Source organism: Camellia sinensis, chromosome 5, assembly GCF_055761805.1.
Source record: "Camellia sinensis isolate YWXY chromosome 5, ASM5576180v1, whole genome shotgun sequence".
Lineage (NCBI taxonomy): Eukaryota > Viridiplantae > Streptophyta > Magnoliopsida > Ericales > Theaceae > Camellia > Camellia sinensis.
In genome coordinates, this window is record NC_138965.1 from 26,695,913 (window position 1) to 26,718,683 (window position 22,771).

At 41.4% G+C, this 22,771-nt stretch overlaps 1 protein-coding gene and 1 long non-coding RNA gene across 4 annotated transcripts; one reads left to right on the forward strand and one right to left on the reverse strand.

The window, feature by feature from the left end:
• Nucleotides 1–13,128: 13,128 nt before the first annotated feature.
• On the forward strand, nucleotides 13,129–13,871 carry LOC114291029 (uncharacterized). The gene is made up of 2 exons (XM_028235017.2): nucleotides 13,129–13,155; nucleotides 13,245–13,871. The coding sequence occupies exons 1-2, from the start codon at nucleotides 13,129–13,131 to the stop codon at nucleotides 13,869–13,871; spliced, it is 654 nt and encodes a 217-aa protein (XP_028090818.2).
• A 2,500-nt stretch (nucleotides 13,872–16,371) lies between these two features.
• Nucleotides 16,372–19,808, reverse strand: LOC114291028 (uncharacterized). Of its 3 annotated transcripts, none has more exons than XR_014329263.1 (3): nucleotides 19,575–19,808; nucleotides 17,858–18,372; nucleotides 16,372–16,686 (listed from the first exon to the last, which is right to left on the reverse strand). It is a non-coding gene; the product is annotated as an uncharacterized LOC114291028 (long non-coding RNA). The 3 variants fall into 3 exon arrangements; XR_014329264.1 differs by lacking the exon at nucleotides 16,372–16,686 and having other exon boundaries at nucleotides 16,799–18,001; nucleotides 18,271–18,372; XR_014329262.1 differs by lacking the exon at nucleotides 16,372–16,686 and having other exon boundaries at nucleotides 16,799–18,372.
• Nucleotides 19,809–22,771: the final 2,963 nt, after the last annotated feature.

Consider the following 22,771-nt stretch of genomic DNA (forward strand, 5'->3'; position numbering starts at 1 on the left):
TGTGTAGCATTCTCTCAACTTCCTTGTGCCTGCGTCAGAAGTGAGTTGTAAGTAAACCCTAGAAATGGCACAAGAAGAAGTAGTCAATGTGAGGGTGGACCCGCTGGGGGATAATGATGCGGAGGAGTTAGCAGCGCGATACAGGACGGAGACATGGATGGTGGGGGTGGGGGTGGGGGAATCGCAGGCGTTGGCCCTGATATTGGCTCCAAAGCCACTAAGCCAGGTAGAGTCAGATCAGTGGCACACGAAGGCGAACAGATCCACACTCACGGCGGCGGATTTGGAGGTTATCAGGGAACGATACCAGATTCCGGCGGAGGTAGAGTTACTGCTGCCAACATCAAGGGAAAGGCCGTCTACCGCGAGGCCAGGGGAGTTTTCCCTGTACGAGGAGGCGTTAAAAGGTGGGCTGAGGTTGCCACTACCTCAAGTGGTGGTTGACGTGCTGAATCGCCTGGAGGTAGCGCCGGGGCAATTGATGCCCAATGCATGGAAGATTCTGTTGGCCTGTTCGAGTGCATGGCCTAAGGCGAATGGGGGGGAGGCCATGACGGTAGACGAGTTCTTTTCGTGTTACAAGGCGTCGGGGCAGCAGGAAACTTGGGTCACCCTACAGGCGGTGATGGGGAGGGGATTGGTGGCGGGGCTGCCTACGTCGATCAAGGGGTGGCAGCCACGGTGGTTCTACGTGTCTGCTACTGGGGGAGTGGGGGTGCGCACCATCTGGAAGGTGCCAACCAGGTCGATGGAGTCGAGACTGGGGGCGGTGGCGGAAGAGAGGGTGAAGAGAGTGAAGGAGTGGAAAGAGAGAGAGAAGGCCAAATGGGACGAGCTTGTCCAACCGTCTGCATTGTTTGAGGCGGGGTTGGGACCGCAGCCGAAGAGCGGAGACCTTGGCCGGGCAGAATTGGAGGCGAGGAGAAAAGCTCAGGAGGTGGAGGATCGGGCCGTTCTGGCCAAGGCCACGAAGTTGAAGGAAGCGCAAAGGGACCGACCGCCTCAACCGATCGCGCGGGAGAGAATCCGACCGCGCCCAAGGCCGTTGGGGGAAAAAGACTTAAGCATTTTTGAGCCGCGGCCGCCTCCCGTAGACCCTGTAAAAGAGCAGGTTAGAAGAGATGGGGAGGCTCTGAAGAAGAAGAAGAAGAAGAAGAAGAAGAAGAGGAGTGCCCCAGAGGAAGTCGCAGATGAGTCTGGGGCCAAGAGGGCTAAGGTGGCCCCAACTGAGGTGGAGGTCCCTGTGGCCAAGGATGCCCCAGAGGTGGTGGAGGTCATCTCAACAGTGGAGGTTGTGGAGATTACTCCAGCAGTGCAAGTAGAGGCAGCGCTGACCGAGGCGGCACTGAGTGGAGGGGAGCAGGTCCAGAAGGGGCCTGCCCCCCAGGAAGGGGGGGTCCGCTCGGCCACGGCAATCTATCATGCGCGGGCAGTAGCTGGAAGGTTGGAGGGAGAAGGCGGCCCAGCCAAGGCGGGGGCAGACCGCTTGGTGAAGATTGTGGATGACACGGCTCTGGGCGCAGCGATGGGATATAGTGAGGCTGACCTGCTGAGGGGGTTATGCTCCGCCCAAATGGAGGTAACTACCTTGGCAGGGGCCCTCCTTAGGAAGGTAGGGGCTGCGATGTTGAAGGCTGAAGAGACGAAGGCCCAACTGGCCAAACTGAAGAAGGACAGTGCCGACTGGAAGACCGCCCATACTGATCTGCCAGCAGTCAAGTTGGAGCTGGAGGACACATGCCGTAAGGTCGTGTCGCTTGAGTTCCAACTGACTGGTGAGCAGAAAAATTTGGAAGAGTCTGAAAGGGCCTGCGCCGTTGCGGTCGAGCGGCATGAAGAGGCCATGGTCAGCAATGAAGAGCTGGTTAGGCAGAAGGATGAAGCAGATTCCAGGATTACAGATCTGTTGAAGGTGTTGGGGGAGGAGCGCGCCAGAGCAGAGGAGGAGAAGGGGAGGCTTCTGAGGGAGTGGGAAACAGAGAAGGCGAAGGCGGTGGCTGAGCTGGAGAGCCTGAAAAAGGGGGTGGAAGAGGAGAGAGCGGCGGCGGCTGCTGAAAGGGGGGCCCTGCAAATGGAGCTGGACGAGGAGAGGGCGAAGGCGGCGTCTGAGAGGGCGGCCTACCCTGATCTGTGCGTCGCAGCAGTGGAGCAATATAAAGGTTTCCCCGAATTTCAGATGGTGGTAGATGCCGCTGTCGCCAGGAGTCTGGCTGGGCAAGAGTCTGGGGGGGTGGGCCCATCAAGGAAGACTGCTGGAGGTAGGACAGAAGCAGAGGTAATTGAAAGCTTCCAGTAGTCAGACTTCTACAAGCACGAAATGGCCGAGTTCTGGGACAGTGGGTGGAAGATGTTCAAGCGCAGAGCTGAAGAGCTGTTCCCACACTTGGACCTTAGTAGTGTGACGATAGGTGAAGATGATGTGGCCCAGACCCCCCTGGACGAAGGCATTGAAGAAGAAGATCTGGCGTCTAGCGAGGAGGAGTAGCCAAGGAGAACTTCAGATGGTGTTTGTTTGTTTGTTTGTTTTTTTTTTTTTTTTTTTTTTTTTGTAATGAGCTTGTGAACACATTGTAAAGGAATGAGTAAATGACTGTATGAAGAATTTAATTGTAATGAATTTGTGTACAGAGGTTATTTTGTTTATTTTGCCAGTTGAATTTTGTTTATGTTGGTCATTTTGTTTATGTTGCCAAAATAAATGAAGTGTTGTTATAAAAACTGGTCATAAAGATTGGGTTAATAAAAATATCGTGTAAAGTTAAAGTTAAAAGTTCCTCTCTGCGGAGTGTAGTTGGAGTTGTATGAAAGTTGAAAGGATAATAGTGTTTGATTGAAAAATTGGAGTAGGAAATTGTAGAACATAATATTAAGCACGGGTGAAGAATCCACGGATGGGGACAAGAGGGGAGTTGCGAATTGTAACTAATCAGTTAGTTGTAAATTTGTAAGGGAAAGATTGGAGAAATAAACTGGGTGAGGTGGCAAAAAATCTGATTAGTAAATGAAATACGTGAGAGCATGTTTGGAATTTAACTAGGTAAAAACGTGGTCCTGGAATTGTGAAGAAGCGTCAAAATGTGACTAAGTGTTAAAAATGTGGTTCTGCTTGGCTTTGAAGTGCTCAGTCTGGCCGAGGCGTTAAAGTGCTCAACCTGGCTGAGACTTTGAAGTGCTCAGGCTGGCTGAGGCTTTTGAAGTGCTCGGTCTGGCCGAGGCCTTTGAAGTGCTCGGTCTGGCCGAGGCTTTGAAGTACTCCGGCTGGCTGAGGCTTTTGAAGTGCTCGGTCTGGCCGAGGCATTTGAAGTGCTCGGTCTGGCCGAGGCTTTGAAGTGCTCAGGCTGGCTGAGGCTTTTGAAGTGTTCGGTCTGGCCGAGGCTTTGAAGTGCTCGGTCTGGCTGAGGCTTTGAAGTGCTCTGGCTGGCTGAGGCTTTTGAAGTGCTCGGTCTGGCCGGGGCTTTTGAAGTGCTCGGTCTGGCCGAGGCTTTGAAGTGCTCAGGCTGGCTGAGGCTTTTGAAGTGCTCGGTCTGGCCGAGGCTTTGAAGTGCTCGGTCTGGCCGAGGCTTTGAAGTCCTCTGGCTGGCTGAGGCTTTTGAAGTGCTCGGTCTGGCCGAGGCATTTGAAGTGCTCGGTCTGGCCGAGGCTTTGAAGTGCTCAAGCTGGCTGAGGCTTTTGAAGTGCTCGGTCTGGCCAAGGCTTTGAAGTGCTCGGTCTGGCCGAGGCTTTGAAGTGCTCAGGCTAGCCGAGGCCTTTGAAGTGCTCCGGCTGGCTGAGGCTTTTGAAGTGCTCGGTCTGGCCGAGGCTTTTGAAGTGCTCGGTCTGGCCGAGGCTTTGAAGTGCTCAGGCTGGCTGAGGCTTTTGAAGTGCTCATTCTGGCCGAGGCTTTGAAGTGCTCGGTCTGGCCGAGGCTTTGAAGTGCTCGGTCTGGCCAAGGCTTTGAAGTGCTCAGGCTGGCCGAGGCCTTTGAAGTGCTCCGACTGGCTGAGGCTTTTGAAGTGCTCGGTCTGGCCGAGGCTTTTGAAGTGCTCGGTCTGGCCGAGGCTTTAAAGTGCTCAGGCTGGCGGAGGCTTTTGAAGTGCTCGGTCTGGCCGAGGCCTTCGAAGTGCTCGGTCTGGCCGAGGCTTTGAAGTGCTCAGACTGGCTGAGGCTTTTGAAATGCTGCAAGTGAAAAAGTTATGGGAGCGACATAGAGACAGTTGAATTATGAAAGCCGAGGTCACAAGTCGGAATTGACAATACAAAAGTATGAACTTATTGATAATAATGCTTCAAATGTTCCGCATTCCAGGGATGAGGTAGGTTTCGGCCTTCCATGTCTTGAAGTCGGTAAGTGCCTGGTCGTGGTCGGGCTTTCACAATGTAGGGCCCCTCCCATTTGGCTGCCAGTTTGCCCTCGGTTGGATTCTTTGTGGCGAGAGTCACTTCTCGTAAGACAAGGTCCCCTACAGAGAATTCTCGTGGTCAAACTCGGCAATTGTAGTGTGTTCTCATTTTCTGTTGATACGAAGCCAATCTGACAGCAGCGGTCTCTCTGAGCTCTTCGACAAGGTCCAAGTCTGTTCGATGGAGTTCTTCGGCTGCGGCAAGATCCGGATGTAAAACCCTGGGAGTGGGCAAACTGACTTCTACCGGAATAACCGCCTTAGCGCCATATGTTAAGCGAAAAAGGGTTTCACCAGTAGGAGTGCGAGCAGTGGTTCGGTAAGCCCAGAGTACGTTTGGTAGTTCCTCAGCCCAAAGGCCTTTAGCAGCTTCGAGCTTGGTTTTGATGATTTTCAAAAGGGAACGGTTGGTGACCTCAACTTGGCTGTTTGCTTGGGGGTGACCGGGGGAGGAGAAGCATGGTTGAATCTGGAGATCTGCACAAAATTTTCTGTACTTCGCGTTATCAAATTGTTTGCCATTGTCAGAGATGATGGCTTGAGGGATGCTAAATCGGCAAATGATCGATTGCCAGATAAACCTGGTGGTGTTCCGCTCGGTGATTGTGGCAAGGGGTTCAGCCTCGACCCACTTGGTGAAGTAATCAATGGCGACAATCGTGAACTTGGTCTAGCCTCGACCGGTGGGAAGTGGACCAACCAGGTCGATCTCCCACTTGGCAAACGGATAAGGGCTGCAGAGTGTGATTAACTCTGTAGGAGGAGCATGAGGGATGTTGGCAAAGCGTTGACATTTATCGCATTTGAGCACGAAGTCGGTCGCATCTTGATTAAGAGTTGGCCAAAAATACCCAGTACGGAGTATCTTCTGGGTAAGGGACCTGCCACCTGAGTGATTACCACAAATTCCCTCATGGATCTCCTGCATTACATAAGTTGCTTGAGCTGGATTAAGGCACCGTAGATATGGCCGGGAGAAACCGCGCTTGTACAATATACCGTCGACAATGACATAATTGGACGCTCGGGATCGGACTTTGGCAGCCTGCTGCTGGTCGTCTGGGAGTGCTCCTGTGGTCAAGAATAGGAGAATGTCGGATGCCCAAGGGATGGGTTCGTTTTGGATGTATTGTACAGCTTACAGATCGGGTGAAATGGCTGGGTGGTGTAGGTATTCGACGCGGACATCATGGCTGAGAGTAGGATGGTCAGCAGAGGCCAACTGAGCCATCTCATCTGCTTTGGAGTTTTTCGCCCGAGGAATGTGCCTGATGTGGAAGGTATTAAAGAGGCGAGCAAGGGAGAGTGCCAGGTCCTTGTAAGCTCGCATCGTGTCTTCCTTGGCATCAAAGTCCCCCGTCATCTGACCGACGACAAGTTGGGAGTCGCTGAATACTCGGAGGTGGCTGACCCCTATGTCCTTGGCAATGTGGAGTCCTGCTATTAATGCCTCGTACTCGGCTTCATTGTTGCTTGCTGCAAACAAGAAACGGAGGGCACATTTGAAGTAGCCGCCCTCAGGGGAGGTGAGGATGAGGCCGGCACCACTTCTTTCTCTTCGGGATGAACCGTCGACATTAAGGGTCCAAGAATAAGGATCTTCTGGCTCTGTTAGAGTTGGTGGGGGCGGAGGTGTAGTGGTCGGGGTCGGCTTGGTGAACTCCATGATGAAGTTAGCTACAGCCTGCCCCTTGATTGCTGTCCGAGGGCGGTAAGAGATGTCGAACTGGCTGAGTTCTACGGACCATTGCATCAATCTACCTGAGAGTTCTGGTTGCTGCATGACCTTCTTCAGGGGCTGGTCGGTGAGGACCACTATGGGGTGGGCTTGGAAGTATGGGCGGAGTCGTCTGGAGGCAATGACCAAAGCCAGGGACAGTTTTTCCAGCAAGGGGTAGTTTTGCTCTGCGCCCCTGAGAGCCCGACTGATGTAATAGACCAGCCGTTGAATTGAGCCATCTTCTCTGAGGAGAGCTGCACTGACTGCGGTTCCCGATACTGCTAGGTAGAGGAAGAGGGGTTCGCCCGTGATTGCTTGGGAGAGAATGGGGGGTTGGCCATGCATTGCTTTAACTGTTGGAAGGCCTCTTCGGATTCAGTTGTCCATTCAAAAGTCTGCCGAAGAACTTTGAAGAAGGGCAAGCACTTATCTGTCGCACGGAAAATGAAGCGGTTGAGGGCCGCCACTCAGCCGGTGAGTCTCTGAACCTCTTTGACCGTCCTAGGCGACTGCATCTCAACCAAGGCCTTGATCTTCTCAGGGTTAGCTTCGATGCCGCGCTGACTGACCATAAAGCCCAAAAATTTGCCAGACCCTACGCCGAAGGCGCACTTCTCTGGGTTGAGCTTCATCTGGTACTTGCGCAAGGTGGCAAAGGTCTCACGTAAATCAGTGAGGTGATCGAAGGAGTATTTGCTTTTGACTAGCATGTCGTCGACGTAGACTTCCATATTCCGACCTATTTGGTGATGGAAAATGGCGTTAACCAGCCGCTGATAAGTGGCCCCAGCATTCTTCAGTCCGAACGGCATTACACAGTAGTGGTAGGTACCTCGGTCGGTAATAAATGATGTGTGCTCCCGATCAGATGTGTGCATCCGGATTTGGTTGTACCTAAAGAAAGCATCCATGAAGCTGAGCATTTGATGACCGGCCGTGGCGTCGACCAGCAGATCTATGCGGGGAAGGGGGTAGCTATCTTTGGGACAAGCTCGGTTCAAGTCAGAGTAGTCGACACAGAGCCGCCATTTGCCATTGTGTTTGCGGACGAGGACCACGTTGGACAACCACCTAGGATAGTCCACATTTTTTATGAACTGGGCCTCGAGGAGTTTGTCAACTTCGGCGACTATGAGGGTGTTGCGTTCCGGATGGAAAATGCGTTGCTTTTGGCGATGGGGTCGAAAGTGGGGTTCGATGCTGAGGCGATGGGTTATGAAGGAGGGGTCGATGCTTGGCATGTCAGAATGGGTCCATGCGAATACATCTCTGTGCTCGGTCAGGAGAGCAGTAAGGTCGGCCTTAGCTTGGGAAGGTAATTGGCTGCCAATCTTGGCGGTTTTGATTGGGTTGGTGGGATCAATGTTAACTTCAACAAGTTCCTCTACAGGTTCACCTCTGACCAGCTCGTCCTCGTCTCGGACGTCGAGCCCTTCGATGATCATGGCCTCTTTTAGCTTGACTTCTTTGAGTGAGGCGACATAACACTCCCTGGCCATGGTCTGTTCTCCTTTGACAGTTCCGACACCGAGATCGGTGGGAAATTTGATGGCAAGATGATATGTAGATGTGATGGCTTGGAAGGCGTTGAGGGCTGTGCGGCCAAGGATGATGTTGTAAGCAGAGGGGCAGTCGACCACCAGAAAGGTGAGCAACTTAGTGGTCTACCGCGGGTGCTCGCCAATGGTGATAGGTAGATCGACGGAGCCGATGGAGGTCACACGGTCGCCGGTGAAGCCGACTAGAGGGGTTTGGAGAGGAGACAAGCTTTATTCCCCAATCTTGAGCTGGCGGAAGCAATTGAAGAAGATAATGTCTGAAGAGCTGCCGTTGTCTATGAGGACTCGTCTGACTTTGTAGTTGGAGAGGATGGCGGAAATGACAAGGGGGTCATCATGTGGGTAACAGACTCCTGCACAATCAGTGTCGGTGAAGGTGATAGGTTCGATCCATTGTTTTGACTGTTTGGGAGGTCGGTCCACCGTCGTCACTGCTTTGTCTGAGCCCTGCCTGATTTTTCTGAGTTCTGCCTTCTGAGCCGAGCGGGATGGTCCCCCGCAAGCAAGGCCGCCTGGATTTCTCCGACTGGTGGAGGGGGATTACCAGGAGGCCGAGGCTGTGGTGGTGGGCGATCGTGGCCTTGGTTAGGTGGGGCTTGATTGCGGGGTGGTGTTTGTCGGCGATTGTTCCTGGTGAGGTCGGTTCTTTACCTCTGTGGAGGGCGGGTGTCTGTGAATCGGCTAAGGCGGCCCTGGCGTATGAAGGTCTCGATCTGATCTTTGAGGTTAATACACTCGTCGGTGGTATGACCATGGTCTTGGTGGAAACGACAGTATTTGGACTGAACTTTTTGAGTAGAAGGGTTTCGTGAAGGTAGGGGCTACTTGAGGGGGTAGTCCCGCTGGATCTGATTGAAGACGTGCTCCATGGGGGAGTTGAGAGGTGTGTATCGCTCAAACCGACCGGACGGTCGGGTCGGAGTCGATCGGTCGGCACGAGGGGGTCGGTCATTATAGTGGGGTGTTTGGCTATTATATTGGGCGGCTCTGTTTTCGGGGTCTTTCCTCTTGTCTCTAGGGATCGGATTTTTAGGGGTGGGCTCTTGCCGAGCGGCCAGGGAATCTTCAGCATTCATGTATTTCTGGGCTTTGGAGAGTAGGGCTGCCAAGGTGGTGGGAGGGTTTTTGGAGAGGGAGAAAAGGAAATCCGACGACCGCAGGCCGGCCATGAAAGTGGTGAGGATGACCTTGTCGTCATTCTCCGCTACTTGAAGGGCCTCGGTGTTGAAGCGGGTGACGAAGCTGCGGAGCGACTCCCCCTCGGTCTGACGAATGTTTAGGAGTTGGGTGGCTGGGCGTCTCTGACGCTGGGCCCCGATGAAATGGCTCGGGAAAGAGTCACTGAGGTGTTGGAAGGTAGAGACGGAGTCCGCCGGTAACTGGCTAAACCACAATCGAGCTGATCCCTTTAGTGTCACTGGAAAGGCTCGGCACATGATCTCGTCAGGGAAAGCATGGAGGATCATGAGGGTGCGATAGGTTTCCCGATGGTCGACTGGGTCCGTCGTGCCATCGAAGGAGTCAATGGTAGGCATTTTGAACTTGGCGGGCAACAGTTTGTCGCGGATGGAAGCAACAAAAGGCGAGTTGGCGGTGGCTGAGGGCTTGTGCTGGATGTTCTGGATGACCCCTTGTAGTTGGAGTTTCATGGCTCGGAGTTCTGCGTCCCAGAGGGGAATGTTGTCGCCATGGTCGGTCAATGGGGGCTGGACACTGCTGGCTTCCCCCTCAGGGGCTAGTGGCATGACCGGCGGGCGTGGAGGCGGGGGTGGTAGGCTCATATTTGGAGGAGGAGGGGGTTGTAAACCTTCTGGGTTGGGGAGGTTAGGGGGAGGGGGTTGTGGAGCAGTGTGGTCCGGGGTTCTTTCTTGGTTGGGTGGAATGTCTGGAGGTGGAGCAGGGAGGTTTCTTTGGAGCAAAGCATTGATCAGGGCCTGGTTTTGCTCGGCCATGCGGTTAATACTGTTAGTAAGTTCGATGATGTACTGTGGTGGGTTGTTTGGATGGGAAGGGTCTGTTTGATGATCGGTGGTATTATGGTGGGAGGCCATGGACCTAGTCGTGACCATACACCTGGACGGGTGAGAGGAAAAAGGTAATAGTGAGAAAGGAGGGCCCCGGCGATAGCGAACACAACTAGCGCACGGATAAACCACAAGTTCCCACAGACGGCGCCAACTGATGATACTGTCCGTCCCGGGTGGATGGGTCGGGCTGGTCCAGGCTCTTCAAGTTCCGGTTTGGGGTGGTGATTCCGTCAAATGACCTGCATGCAAGTCCAAAAGGGGGACGGGGCAGTCCCCCAGTGGACCCTCAGGCGTGAGAATTAGTAGAGGAAGAAGAAAATGTAGAGAGAGAGATGGAGAGATAGAAAACTTAACCTTTCTCTTGTCTTCCTATTCTTGCTTATATTCTTTGGTAATCATTTCAATGTCCCTCGTGATGTGCCCCCTTCCGCCGAAAGCCTGTGCCGTAGCTTACCTTGTTCAGGGCGAGGGGGCTCTGTTCCGACGGGGAGGTGTTGTCGTAATAAATGTTGTGATGGGATGCATTAATGGTGATGTGTTGTGGTAATAACTCTGCAGATCTTTGTCTGCTAATGTGGCCCGTGCTCCACCTGCCATGTGCCCGAACGCCATTGGCCCCCCATGTCTAGATGGCCTCCAGCTGTCCTGGGCTTTGCCAACCGGGTTATGCCATTGGTCCTAAGCGATGGGTTCGGGGTGGTTTGCTGTGGGCCGTATGCCTCGTGGGCCTACCCATGTCATTAATGAATCGCTAATTGTGAGGTTGAGCAGATATTCCAACAATGTATGTGGAGACAACTTTAGAGTTACAAGCGGCTGACAATGTAGAGGATCCAAGCAATAATGGAGTTGTTATGTCCAAATTAGAAAGGCCTTCTTTCACCAAAAAAATCCTAGGTGCTCATCTTCTTCTCCTTTTAAATCATTGAAAAAATTCACATTATTGATTAGATGTATAAAACAAACTATCTATACTATGATGGCTTGTTTTGGGAAGTGGCTTACAAGTTTATTGTTTAGTTTATTACAAAAAAATGTATAAAAAATAGAGAGATAATGTGATTTAAATAAGTCATTATGTTGACTTTTTTTTTACTTTCCTAAAGAGGTTTGATCATTTGATGTCCTGAAGTCATTTTCTATCTTTATGACAAGTGTCAATTTCTCTATTAAAAAAAAGATGAAGAACAAAGTGGGACATAAACTTAGGACTTTAACTTTATTTAATCGCTATCTCAGTGTTACATAATATATAATAAATATTTTATTTTATTTTCATTTATTTAAATTACACACATTTGGTAGTATATATATAAAAATAAAGAAAAATGTGTATTTTATTAGATTACCGGTTCGAATCACTTTTTTTCCTTTCAATTTATCAAAAGAGAGAGTAAATTACATTTTTTACCTTCAATATTTTATTTGAATTTCACTTTAATTCCTTACCTATAACAGCTAAGTCCTTGTGTTTTAATTTAGATGCCTTGTACCATTTAAATTTTGAAAAGAAAAAATAATAAACATTCAACATTCATCAAAAGTACTAAATAAAATGGAAAAAAAAAAAACAATTTGATATGCCCCTAGTGTATCCTTGAAGTGTTCTCGGCGTATCTCTTGAAAATAAATTAATTAAATAAAGAGACAAGCCATGTGATGTGTTACATACGTGTCCCTGAAGTGTCTGTATATCTAATACAAATACGACACATGTTTTGAGGTGTTGGTGTTTCATAATTTAATTGTTACAATTAAAAGATGATGGATCAAAGTAAAATTCGAGTAAAAAATTGAGGTTGGAAAAGTTGTGATTTATCTCCAAAAATGTAGAGAAGCCAGCTACCTTATTATGTTTTTTGGATATCAATATAAAAAAAAATACCTTGAAAATAAATCATATTTATTCTAGTATGACCTACACCATCCATCCTTTTTTTTTTTTTTATGGATATTTAATTTTTTTTTTCTTTAAAAACCAAAAACCAGACTTCTCTATAATATTGGACCTCCATCCCTCAATCCAACTATGAGCAAATTTGAGTTCCAAATTTTGAATAGACTTAAATTGGTTTAAGATGGATGACAATACATTCGTGACATATCATGTAATATTTAAAAATTTGAGTTTTTTTATTGTGTCCTTTCTAATATAGGATTTGAATTATATTTCACATTATGCTTTTTCTTCCACCATGCTTAAAATTTCTCGCTTTTATCAGGTTTTTATTTGTTGAAAAATATTGATTATGCAAAACAAAAGCATGTACTTGCCTTGATGCTGGCAAATAAATTGATCGAAAAGGAAGATTGGAGTCATTATATTCATACAGATTCTGAAGCAAGCTCAATTGGAAGGAGGAATAGGGCACTAGACCCACTTTTACAGGCTACGAGGCTCGGCATTCTTGAGGTGGTAATGGCAATCCTAAACAAATATCCAGAAGCTGCAGATTCGTTTGATGAGAATGGGAGGAACATACTACACATATTGGTCGAGCAAAAGCATGGATTTATCTATGATTACTTAATGAATTTTGTTGCTTACAAGGATAGGATGTTAGCAGATATTGATTTCCGAGGGAACACTATCTTGCATCTGGCGACGTGCGTAGGAAATCCTACTAGGTCTCCTTCTGGACTAGCATGAAATGTAAACATAAATTTCAGAACATAAACCTTACACTTTGGATCATTTACCATGTGTATTATCAAGAAATCAAGACAAAATGAAATACCTGAATCCATTGATGAACGGTTAAACGGAAGCGTGATTATCAATGAACTCTTTGTTATTGATTATGTTATTGCCTTCTAATCCTTTCCCCTTTGGTGCCTTATGTTTTTCCTTGAGAGGATTTAGAAAAAAAATGACAGTGTTCTTATTTCCACTTGGGAAGGAATATGGACCATAACCTTTTAAAGGTTGTAATTGGTTTTCAAAACTGAAAGGTTGTGGAAGTTCAAAAGGAATGAAAACCAACTTTAACCATTATTGGTTTTAATTTCTATTTATTGGTTTTCAAAACTGAAAGGTTGTGGAAGTTCAAAAGGAATGAAAACCAACTTTAACCAATATGTTTTAATTTCTATTTCTTCCCCTCATAGAAATAGAAATTATACAACTAGTATCTACACATTAGGTCCATAACACATATACCCTTAAGCCTATTAACTAAATTGAATCACTTAAATTGTAGGCTTCTTATAAATGATAACACCACATTTAATTATGTGGTCCCATTGAGACATTATCTAACAATCTCCCACTGGACCACATATGTATCCTGAAAAATGTGATTAACTTTAGTGAGCTCAGAAATTTGTTATCATAACTTGAGGGTATCCAAACATGAAATCAATTGGTAGATGATGTTGATGGTCGATGGAACACTGATTTGCATGTTGGAGCGAAGCGTGGAAGTGTTGGAATAGTTAACCAGATGAGTTGGGATGTGCTATGGTTTAAGGTACCAATCACTGCTCTTGCTTTTAGAATAACAACATTAAACATTAATTGAGGATTCTAATTAAATCATTTGAATTTGTGTTCCAATAGCGTGTAAAGCATGACTCATATCCACATTTATGGCATCTTCGAAACTCTGATGGAAAGGCAGCAGAGGAACTATTCGAAGAAAATCACACAGCTCTACGAGAAGAAACTGAGAAAACTGAGAAAGCTGAGAAACACGTGAGTGACAACTTAATAATTGTCTCTATTCTTATTGCCACAATCAATTTCGCAGCCCTCTTTACCATCCCCGGAGGCTTTGATCAAAACACCGGCATACCCATGCTTCTCAAAACCAATCGGCAGGAAATACAGTTCTTCATGGTGTACATTGGATTAGCTCTTTTCTTCGCTTTTCTCTCCTTGGCAACTCTGGTGTTGATTCAGCTATCGCGGTTTGACACCAATGATTTTCATATTGCAATACCATTGAAAACCATTATTTCTACCTTTACAATTATTTACTCCACGGGCTTTTCTGCTACTGCATTTGCCCAGGGCTATATTCTTGAAGGTGAACTAGGAGCATTCATAGCCGCTTTTCTGATTTTTTTTGAGCTCCTTGTTTGCTTTGTGTTAGCCGTTATTGTGATAGAAGCAGAGTTTTTGATATTTGATTACATGTACTATGTGATTCGTCATTTGTTTTGTTATAAAAACCCTGATATGTAAATCTAATGTGCACTTATTTACATTTTATTCATCATTTGTTTTGTTATAAAATCCCTGATATGTAAATCTAATATGCACTTATTTACATTTTATTCAGTGTACGTATTGTCCTTTCTTAATTTCGTTATAGCGGAAGTCTCATGCTCTGGATTAACTATATATATATATATATATATATATTTCTTGTTTGTAATGCTAAAATAAAAATAAAAATAATTCTATAACTAGTATCGTTTGACTTGTTTGTAACGCTAAAGATACAAAAATTAGTAGATACGCATTCTCAATTTATGTGAATTCTCAAAAATAAAACAAAAAATGTGCAGATAAATGTTTTTCCTCACATTACATGTCAAATGTGTAGAATGTAGGGATGATAGGACTTTGTAACATTGCTCTTAAAAAAAATGGCAAATTTGTTTTATGAAAAACCAACCAAAAACAAACAAACGACAGGACCAAAGCTTTGCCAGCCAAAAAAAAAAATCGCTTCATATGGAAATTACATCTAGCAAAGACCCTAAAGCGATTCTGGTTTTAAACCCGACCCATTTGATATTCTGGACTCGGGTTTCATGGCTCTGTATTGTTGTTCATATTTTATTTCCCTCATATTTCCTTAAATTTGGCTATTGGTTTGTAGTCATTGAGTTTTGGAATAGGTTGGTTGCTTGGTTTTTGAACTTTTGTTGCCTAAAATTTTACCCCTACGCTCGAGCGTCACTTCTTGCGCCCGAGCAGGCCTTGTGAACTCTCAGTACTTTTGCAAGTTTACAAAACTACTGGGAGAGTGTATTCTATGGTGTTTTCTGCGCTCGAGCGGTCTCAGCTCGAGCGGTCTTTCTTGTGCTCGAGCGTTGGTCTGCTGTCTGCAAAATACTAGGAGTGTGCATTCTGCGCTCGAGCGTCATTTCTTGCTCTCGAACAGAATAACTTATTGTGTCTGACGCTCGAGCATTACTTCTTGCGTTCGAGTGGACTGTGCGTATATCAGTTCATGAAAATGACCTTATACATCGCTTTTTCACTTTCATTCCCTCTTTAAACTTTCTAAAAACCCTAGATCTAAAGTTTCTCTCTAAACTCTCTCTCTCTCTCTACATTTTCACCTAGATTTAGTGGCTTCTCTACTCGTGTGCCTTTGTTAGAAAGGTAGATCATCTCAAGGGCTATATTTCCATCCGAGTAGAGTTGAGTTTTGGCATTCTTAACGTCTCTCCATTTGTTCCTTTGGTCTTCTAGCTTTGAGGTAGGGATTTTCTATACTCATATATGACTTTTAACTTAGTTATTTTGTATAAACACTATTGTGATTTTTGGAGGATTTTGAACAAACTTAGGATTTTGATTTAAAAACAAAAAAAGAGATTTACAAATGGATGTATTAAAAATGGTTATGGGAGTGAATATGGGGTTATGGTGTTATAAATTTGCTGATTTTGACACATGGATTGGATTTGGGTGAAAATAGAATTTTGCCCTAAAATGTTTCAAATAATTATTTTGCATATAAATAATGGAATTGGTATGGGGAATGTGAAATTGGATAGATGTTTATATAAAGGGTAGAGTTGGGTACTTGCTATCTCTCATCTGTGAAAATTTGGATAGTTTATCTGTTTTGGAGATTGTATATCTGTTTTGGGCTATCGGTGGAGGATAACTATGATTGCTGTAGAAATTGCATGAGGATTAAGTAAATTAAAACTAATTTCTCATCCGTTGTCATTGAATATGATTATGTTTTTAAATACATTATATATGTATGATGTTTGGGAAGAAAAAAGAAGATGTACTCCATGTTTGAGAGAATATAGGGGATGTACTCCATTGAATTAAATTAGCCTGTATGTCCAGTGTAAAAGTCCTAAAAACTGTCTGTATGTATATATATATATATGAGTGCTGATTCCCGCAGACGAAAGATCCGTAAAATGACAAATAGAAGTGATTGTATGATGGTGGTACTAGTTAGAAGCCTATTAAGTTGTATTCTTAATTTGATTGTCTGAATGAAATGGAACTGATGTCATGAATTGAAATAATATAGTTGGTACTGCATGGTTTGCAAAGGGATTATGAAATGGTTTATCAATGATATTGTAATTGCATATTACCCTTATATCTTCGCTAAGTTTCATATGTTGTACTGGATTATTTCTACTAGGTTTTGGCTCACCCTATTTGGGAAAACCATTTTTAGGTGTTGATGATATGCCTCAACCAAGGGCTTAGCTTGGGAGAACTGTGAAGCTAAAGGCTCATATTGTTTATTTTGCTTGTATTTTGTATTTCATATTTATACAAGCCTTGGACTTTATTTGTATTGAGCTTATGACTCACCTTTGTTGTACCCAAGTAGTGGCTTGGAAAGATGTAAGTCATTCAGGCATATGACTATCTGTGCAACTTTCATTTTCTTATGAATGTATATTAACCTCTGATTAATAAAAGTATGTCGTTTCAATTATACCACCGTTTATGAGAAAGGTTTATTGCATTTATTTTGGGGCGTTACAAACCCAATCCAACCAGTTTGCCCGCACCTCGATTAATTTCATGATACTACAATATTTTCTTAGTTCAGTAACACATGAAAATGCCACAAAACTATTCCTCTAGTGACATTTTTTTAATCTTGTGGCGTTTTGATTTAAAAAAAAAATTGCTAAAAATGCTGATTTCCTCCCATTGGCTTCGAGTTTTGCTACAAGGCTCTCTAAAGAGCTCCATGATTCATCATACCTCCCAGCATATAAGTGCTTCTATTCTTGTAATCATACTTTGTTGAATTCCTTTTGCCAGAGCTTCAAACCTATTAAGTTCATTAAAATATTCGTAAGTAATAGAAGAACAGAGCAATTGACTTGTTTATGTTAAATAAAAATAAATAAATAATAATAATTGGAAATTGATCAAGTGAAGAGAAACAGATACCTTAAAAACCTTTAATAATTCAAAAGTGCAATATGAGTAACAATTCCAAGATAGTCAATGAATTACTCTTTGGTTATTCTAATACCCCTATTCCTGCAAAACTAGATAAATCTTATGGGTGTTGATTTCTGACAATACAATCAAATAGGGAACTTAGCTGGAGAGTACGCGACAGAATAGATTGAACCAAGCACCTGCCAACAAGATGATGAGAACACCATGGTGGTTCGACCACCCAAGTGCACTTCGACGATCAAATTAATAAATCTTATCTCTCAAAGATATCAATCAAGCACTTAAACTCACAAATGAAAACCATACCTTAGACTTACAAGGATGCCTTATTTTTGTAGCCATTAGTGCCCTCATCTCTTAGAAGTCTCACTTCATAAGACTCAAGCATTGCACTTATCTCGGATTCTTAGTTAGATATGGATAAACTCCTCAAGAGCCTTATCCCTATTCAAACTAAGCACATCATCTGTCTAAGACTCTTGTCGTTTATCCAAATATCTCGGATTCCCGTATTACCGTACAACATCTTGACAATACCGTAACCATCTCGGCAATCTAGACTATCCACGTGGCACCTTGGCCAACACCTCGACCACGTGGCACGATCCTCAAAATACATCCCCATAAATCCATTTTCAGATAGTTATTTTCATTATCTAAGAAGGTTAAAACAAAAAATAAGATCACCATGCATTATAAATATGGCCCCCTATTTGATGTGAATTTCTTGTTCCCAAGCATCCACAAATAAAGATTACTTCCACTACAAAAAGCTAATTGATTGAGAGTATCTATAGAATTCACTTCCATCCCCCAAGAAGTAATTAAATAGAAAATATAATCACCATACATGATAGTGATGTGTTAAGAAATGTTTTTGGGGCAAAAGAAAATTTTATTAATAAGTAATACAGAGGTTCCAACTTGGAAACAAACTCTTAGAAAAACAAAATTATAAGAAACCATTACAAAACTTTCTTAATACCTCTAAATTACCAGATCTCAAAACCAAATTACAATTTATACTCCCTTACCTGATCTAGGCAAGTAATGAAGTTGTTAATTGAGCACTCATTTATCCCCTTATAAGCCTTCACCTGGTGCATAGCTCTCACTAGGATAATGTCCACAACTTCCTTTCATTTTGCAATTTCATTGTCAGAAACAGAGTTATTGCACTGAATCAAAAGACTGATTAAAACAGTGAAGAATAGTGACTCCCAGATTAATTTCTTCAATCTATTCATTTTAAATCAAAATCACCATCGCATTAACCTTTTCAAATCAATAAGATACACTAACAATAAACCCCGCCATTTTAAACAAAAAAACTCCAAAACTTCATGAAATGGACATAAGTTATTTTTAGTAATCAACAAACCACAAGTAACAAAAAACTTGAACATTAGGTGGAATGAAGGATTTCCAAACAAGTTGGTATACTGACCTTGAGAGACCATATGAAGCTTGATGATGATTACAAAATGAAGCTACACAATATTGACCATTAAATTCCCAAGTCCATAACATTTTATCCTTTGCCTCTAATCTGGGACAAAAATAAAAAAAATTAATGTCCTTGTCATCTTCCTCCCTTTCCCAAGTAAAAAGATCCCTTCAATATTCTAATCTCCAAACCCAACCATCATAACCATGAAGATGCATGCAAGAATATAATAATTTAATTAGGAAAATAAAACCTGAATTTATAAATGATGAAAAATAAAGCAAGGGATCTAGACATATTGTTATTTTAAAAAAATTCTAAATTCATATAGAGGGAAGTTTGAAAGCAGAAACAAAGTGCCTAATGCATCATGAAACTTAGTTGTGCAAACAACACAAGTATATCATCACCTAACTAGTTCTTGATGGAAAAAAAATTTCAGTACCTGCTTAACCTGTAGTTAGTTCCAACATTTAAAGTTTTATAGCTAAAAGCAGCACAAAAACTGTGTTTCTCATCCTTATCTAAAAAATATACTACATCAGCTAATTTATTCCATTTAAGAAATTAAGAAGTCACAGTGCATGTGAAATGGCATAAACTACATTCAAACATACATGTCCCATATGTCTGCAACTCTTTTAGGCAATTTATCAAACACGTAAAAGCCAATTGAAACCCAAACTAAGCAACAGGGTACATTTATCAACAAATGTATAAAATTAAAAAAGAAAAAAAAATTAAGATTGTAAGCATGAATAACAAAATTCTAATCAGATTTAAACATTTGATTTCTTTCTCAATTTCTCAATTTTAACAAAACTCTAAACAAAATTTAAATCTAAAAATTAGGGTTTTTAAATTTTAAGGTTCTTGTTAATGCAATATCAGTATTTTAATGAGAATTCAAATGTTATTCGTTTCTAAGCAATTTAAAATAGAAGATCCATAATATTATGAAGATTCTAATATTTAACAATGATAATGGAGTGTATAAATGAATTCCAATCTGCATCCATTTTAAATATGTAGACAAGTGGTATTATTTTCGAATCATTATAGCATTTAAACAAACACTTGCAAAGCATTATATAAAATCACAACATAAATGTAATAATAGTAAATCACAATTAACCCTTGATATTAAAAGATGAAAATTAATAAATTCATGAGTTAGAAGATTAGATTTTCAGATTGTATCAAGTTTTACACCTAAAACAAGAACATCATAAATAAGAGACAAAGATGGAGGTATTGTGTGTATTTGCTTGTGTGTGTGAGAATGAGAAAGAGATAAAGAATACCTAATGAATTCAGTAGATTGTAGAAGATGAAAACATTGCAAATTTGTGGTGTAGACGATACATAAGGATGGCGTGAAAGATGAAGAATGATAAATGCTTACTTCATTATTTCACTCCGGCCTCTTTTGTCTCGCCAAAATTAATTTTACCAAAAGAAAAGAGAATCTTTGACTTTTTGGTATGAGTTATTAATTTTTTGATTTTTTTAATAACTTTTTGACTTTTTAACTAAACGGGCTGGTTCCCAAACGAGGGCTTAGTATTTTGCTTTCCCCTGTTCCCTTATTTCTTCAATTTATTAAAAAAAAAAAATGGGGAATTGGTAATTAGGTGAATGGTAGTGGTGTATCAAAAATTTAATTATTTATTTATTTTTAAATAAGTTTGTTCACACTTTAAATAAAAAAAATAAATATTAGTTTTAGTCTTTACATTTTTAATTAAATCAATTTTTACTTTTAATTTTAGATTTTGTATCAATTTAGTTCAATTGATAATATCATTAGTGTTTTTGACAAAAAATGATCATTGAATTGATTGAGATCAACTCATTGAATTAAGTAAATTTATTTTGTCTCAAAAAGAATGACATATGTCACTTATATGCATATTTTTTTAGTAAAAAAATGTTAACAATTATAAACAATTGGAATAAATTGAGATAAATCTGTAAATTCAAAGTTAAAATCGAGTCAATTGAAACTACATGGACTAAAATGATACAAAGACCAAATCATATCCCTTGAAGTTTCCAATTTCATAATAAATGACCCGTTTTACTATTAAATCATCAAGTCAATTAATAATTTTTGAGGATATCATAAATTTATTTTAATTAAAAATTCAAGTAATTTGATCGTTGTATAGGAGAACAGTTAAAAATTTTATTGTTTTAGTTAATCCATATAAGGTTGTTGATCAATTTTGTACATCTGGCAAGTAGAGTTAAAAAAACATATTATATTGAGTTCAATTTAATATTTATTTTTATTGTGTGCATTTGGGAGTATGTTGGCATTTTTTGTTTTTTCAAAAAAATGTCATTAGATAGTTTGGAAAGATTTTGGCTTAGGGACATTTCACAAAATGCCATAAAATTATTTATTTATGACATTTTTCACCAAGTTTGGGTACTTGCAAAAAAGTCAAAAAGCTAAAAAGTTACTCAAAAAGTTAAAAAGTTAACACTATTCACCAAAAGTCAACAATTACGGCTGCACAACTTCCAATTCAAAATTTTCCCTACAAATCAATTTTTATAATTTTTTATTACACATTTTTCCATAAAAAGTCAAAAAATTAACCAAAACATCCATATTTTCAACCTCAATTTTTTAGGCCAAAAAGATAAAAAGTGCACTTATTTAGGACACCCCAAACAACCCCTTAATGCCATAAAAAGTTACTTACACCTACCTAGATTAGTGGCATCTGTTGATAAATATCATTAAAATAATTTTTAGTGGCATTCTTTTTTAAAATGCCATAAAATTGATATTACTAAATCACATTATTGTTGTAGTGATGTGGCACTTCTGTATTGAAATACCACAACCTTTTATGTTTGTGGTTCTGTGATATTTTTCTAAAACGTGTTGCCAAATATTAATTGTGGTATTTTATAAAAACATGTCACTAGTATAGTACCACTAAAATGTATTTTTGTTGTAGTGTGACCTGAAGTTAACAATCAGACAAACTTAAATCTCTTAAGATAATTCAAGACCTTAAATTTTATTCTCAAATCTTTACTGTTCGGCTAATTTCTTGGAGTTCCATCCTAATCCATTAAGGATATGCTTAAAGCTATGTTTGGTTGAAGAATTTGATGAGAGAAATAGATAGAGAAAAAGAAATGCAATCACACTTTTTATTTGGTTATAATAGAAAATACACGAGAAAAGAAGGTGAGAGATAAATTCAATCTCACTTTTTGCTTTTGAGTTCATTTATACTCTTCTTTTTTTGTCCCCTCTATTTTCTAATTCAGCCAACATTTTAGAATTCGAATCCTATCAGTTCTTTCTTCTTTTCTTTCTATTTTTCTGTCACTTTTCATTTTTCTCATCACATTCTCTAACTGTGTTTGGAGTATAGATTTAGAAAGTGATTTGGGAAGGAAAATAAAAAACAGAGGTGAAATGTGAATAAAATAAAATTACATTTCACATATTCACACCCCTTTTTCTATTTTTCTTTCTAAATACACAGCCTAAATGATTAGGAAACACTTCCTGAAAACACCACTTGATGCAAAATTTGATTCAACTGTTACAAAGCAATTTTGAATTTGAATCTCGAAAGTTGCCTTTCGAGTATTGAATGTACTGAAAATTAAGATGTTACTTCAAATTTTAAGACGCAACCTTCACATTGAAGGGATATAACGTAATCTTTCAATGAAGGCAAGTAATATTTGTCACTTGATAAATTTTACTTTTTCTTTTTTTCATGTGGATCTACCCAATTATTTTCATGTGTATTTTCATCAAATTAATTTTTTTCACAAATTTTAAAATATTAATATATATATATATATATAATGGCCCCTTTGAGATAAACTTTTTTACCCTGATTTTTTTAGTTATTTTAGATTGGTTAAAAACATTCTGTTTAGAACAAGTTTTTTACTTTTTTTTTAGTTGATTTGATGGTTATAAAAGAAAAAGTAAAATGATTATAGTTTGAATATGATATTTTATTTTATTAACTAAATTAACTTATTTTATCTTTTTGTTTGTTAATTTAACCCTAACCAATTTCCCAAACTGGGCTATTGCTCAACTTTTCGTGCCCTCTCTCAGAAGATGAATAAGCCCTACAATATCGGATTTCCGCGATTTTGAATCTAATCTCACAAGTGTAATGTGAAATAGATAAACATCAAAGAGTCCAAATCGGATAAATCTTTTGAAAAATTGATTTTGAATCAAATTGTCAAAAATTGACTGCTTTGCCAAATATAGAATCGCCACCTAAATATTTTTGAAAAATTTAGGAAACCCATGACTAGTGCCAAAGGCCATGTGTTCGTCACCATCAAGATTGTCTCAACTTGGGAACTTAGGTACGAGAGGGGAAATGTCATGAATTGAACACCCCCGCTCGCCCGATCAAAGATCGGCCTCTACTAATCATGATATAAATCTTATTTACATTATATGCTCTTGTTCCGATTTATTAGGCTAGTATTACTA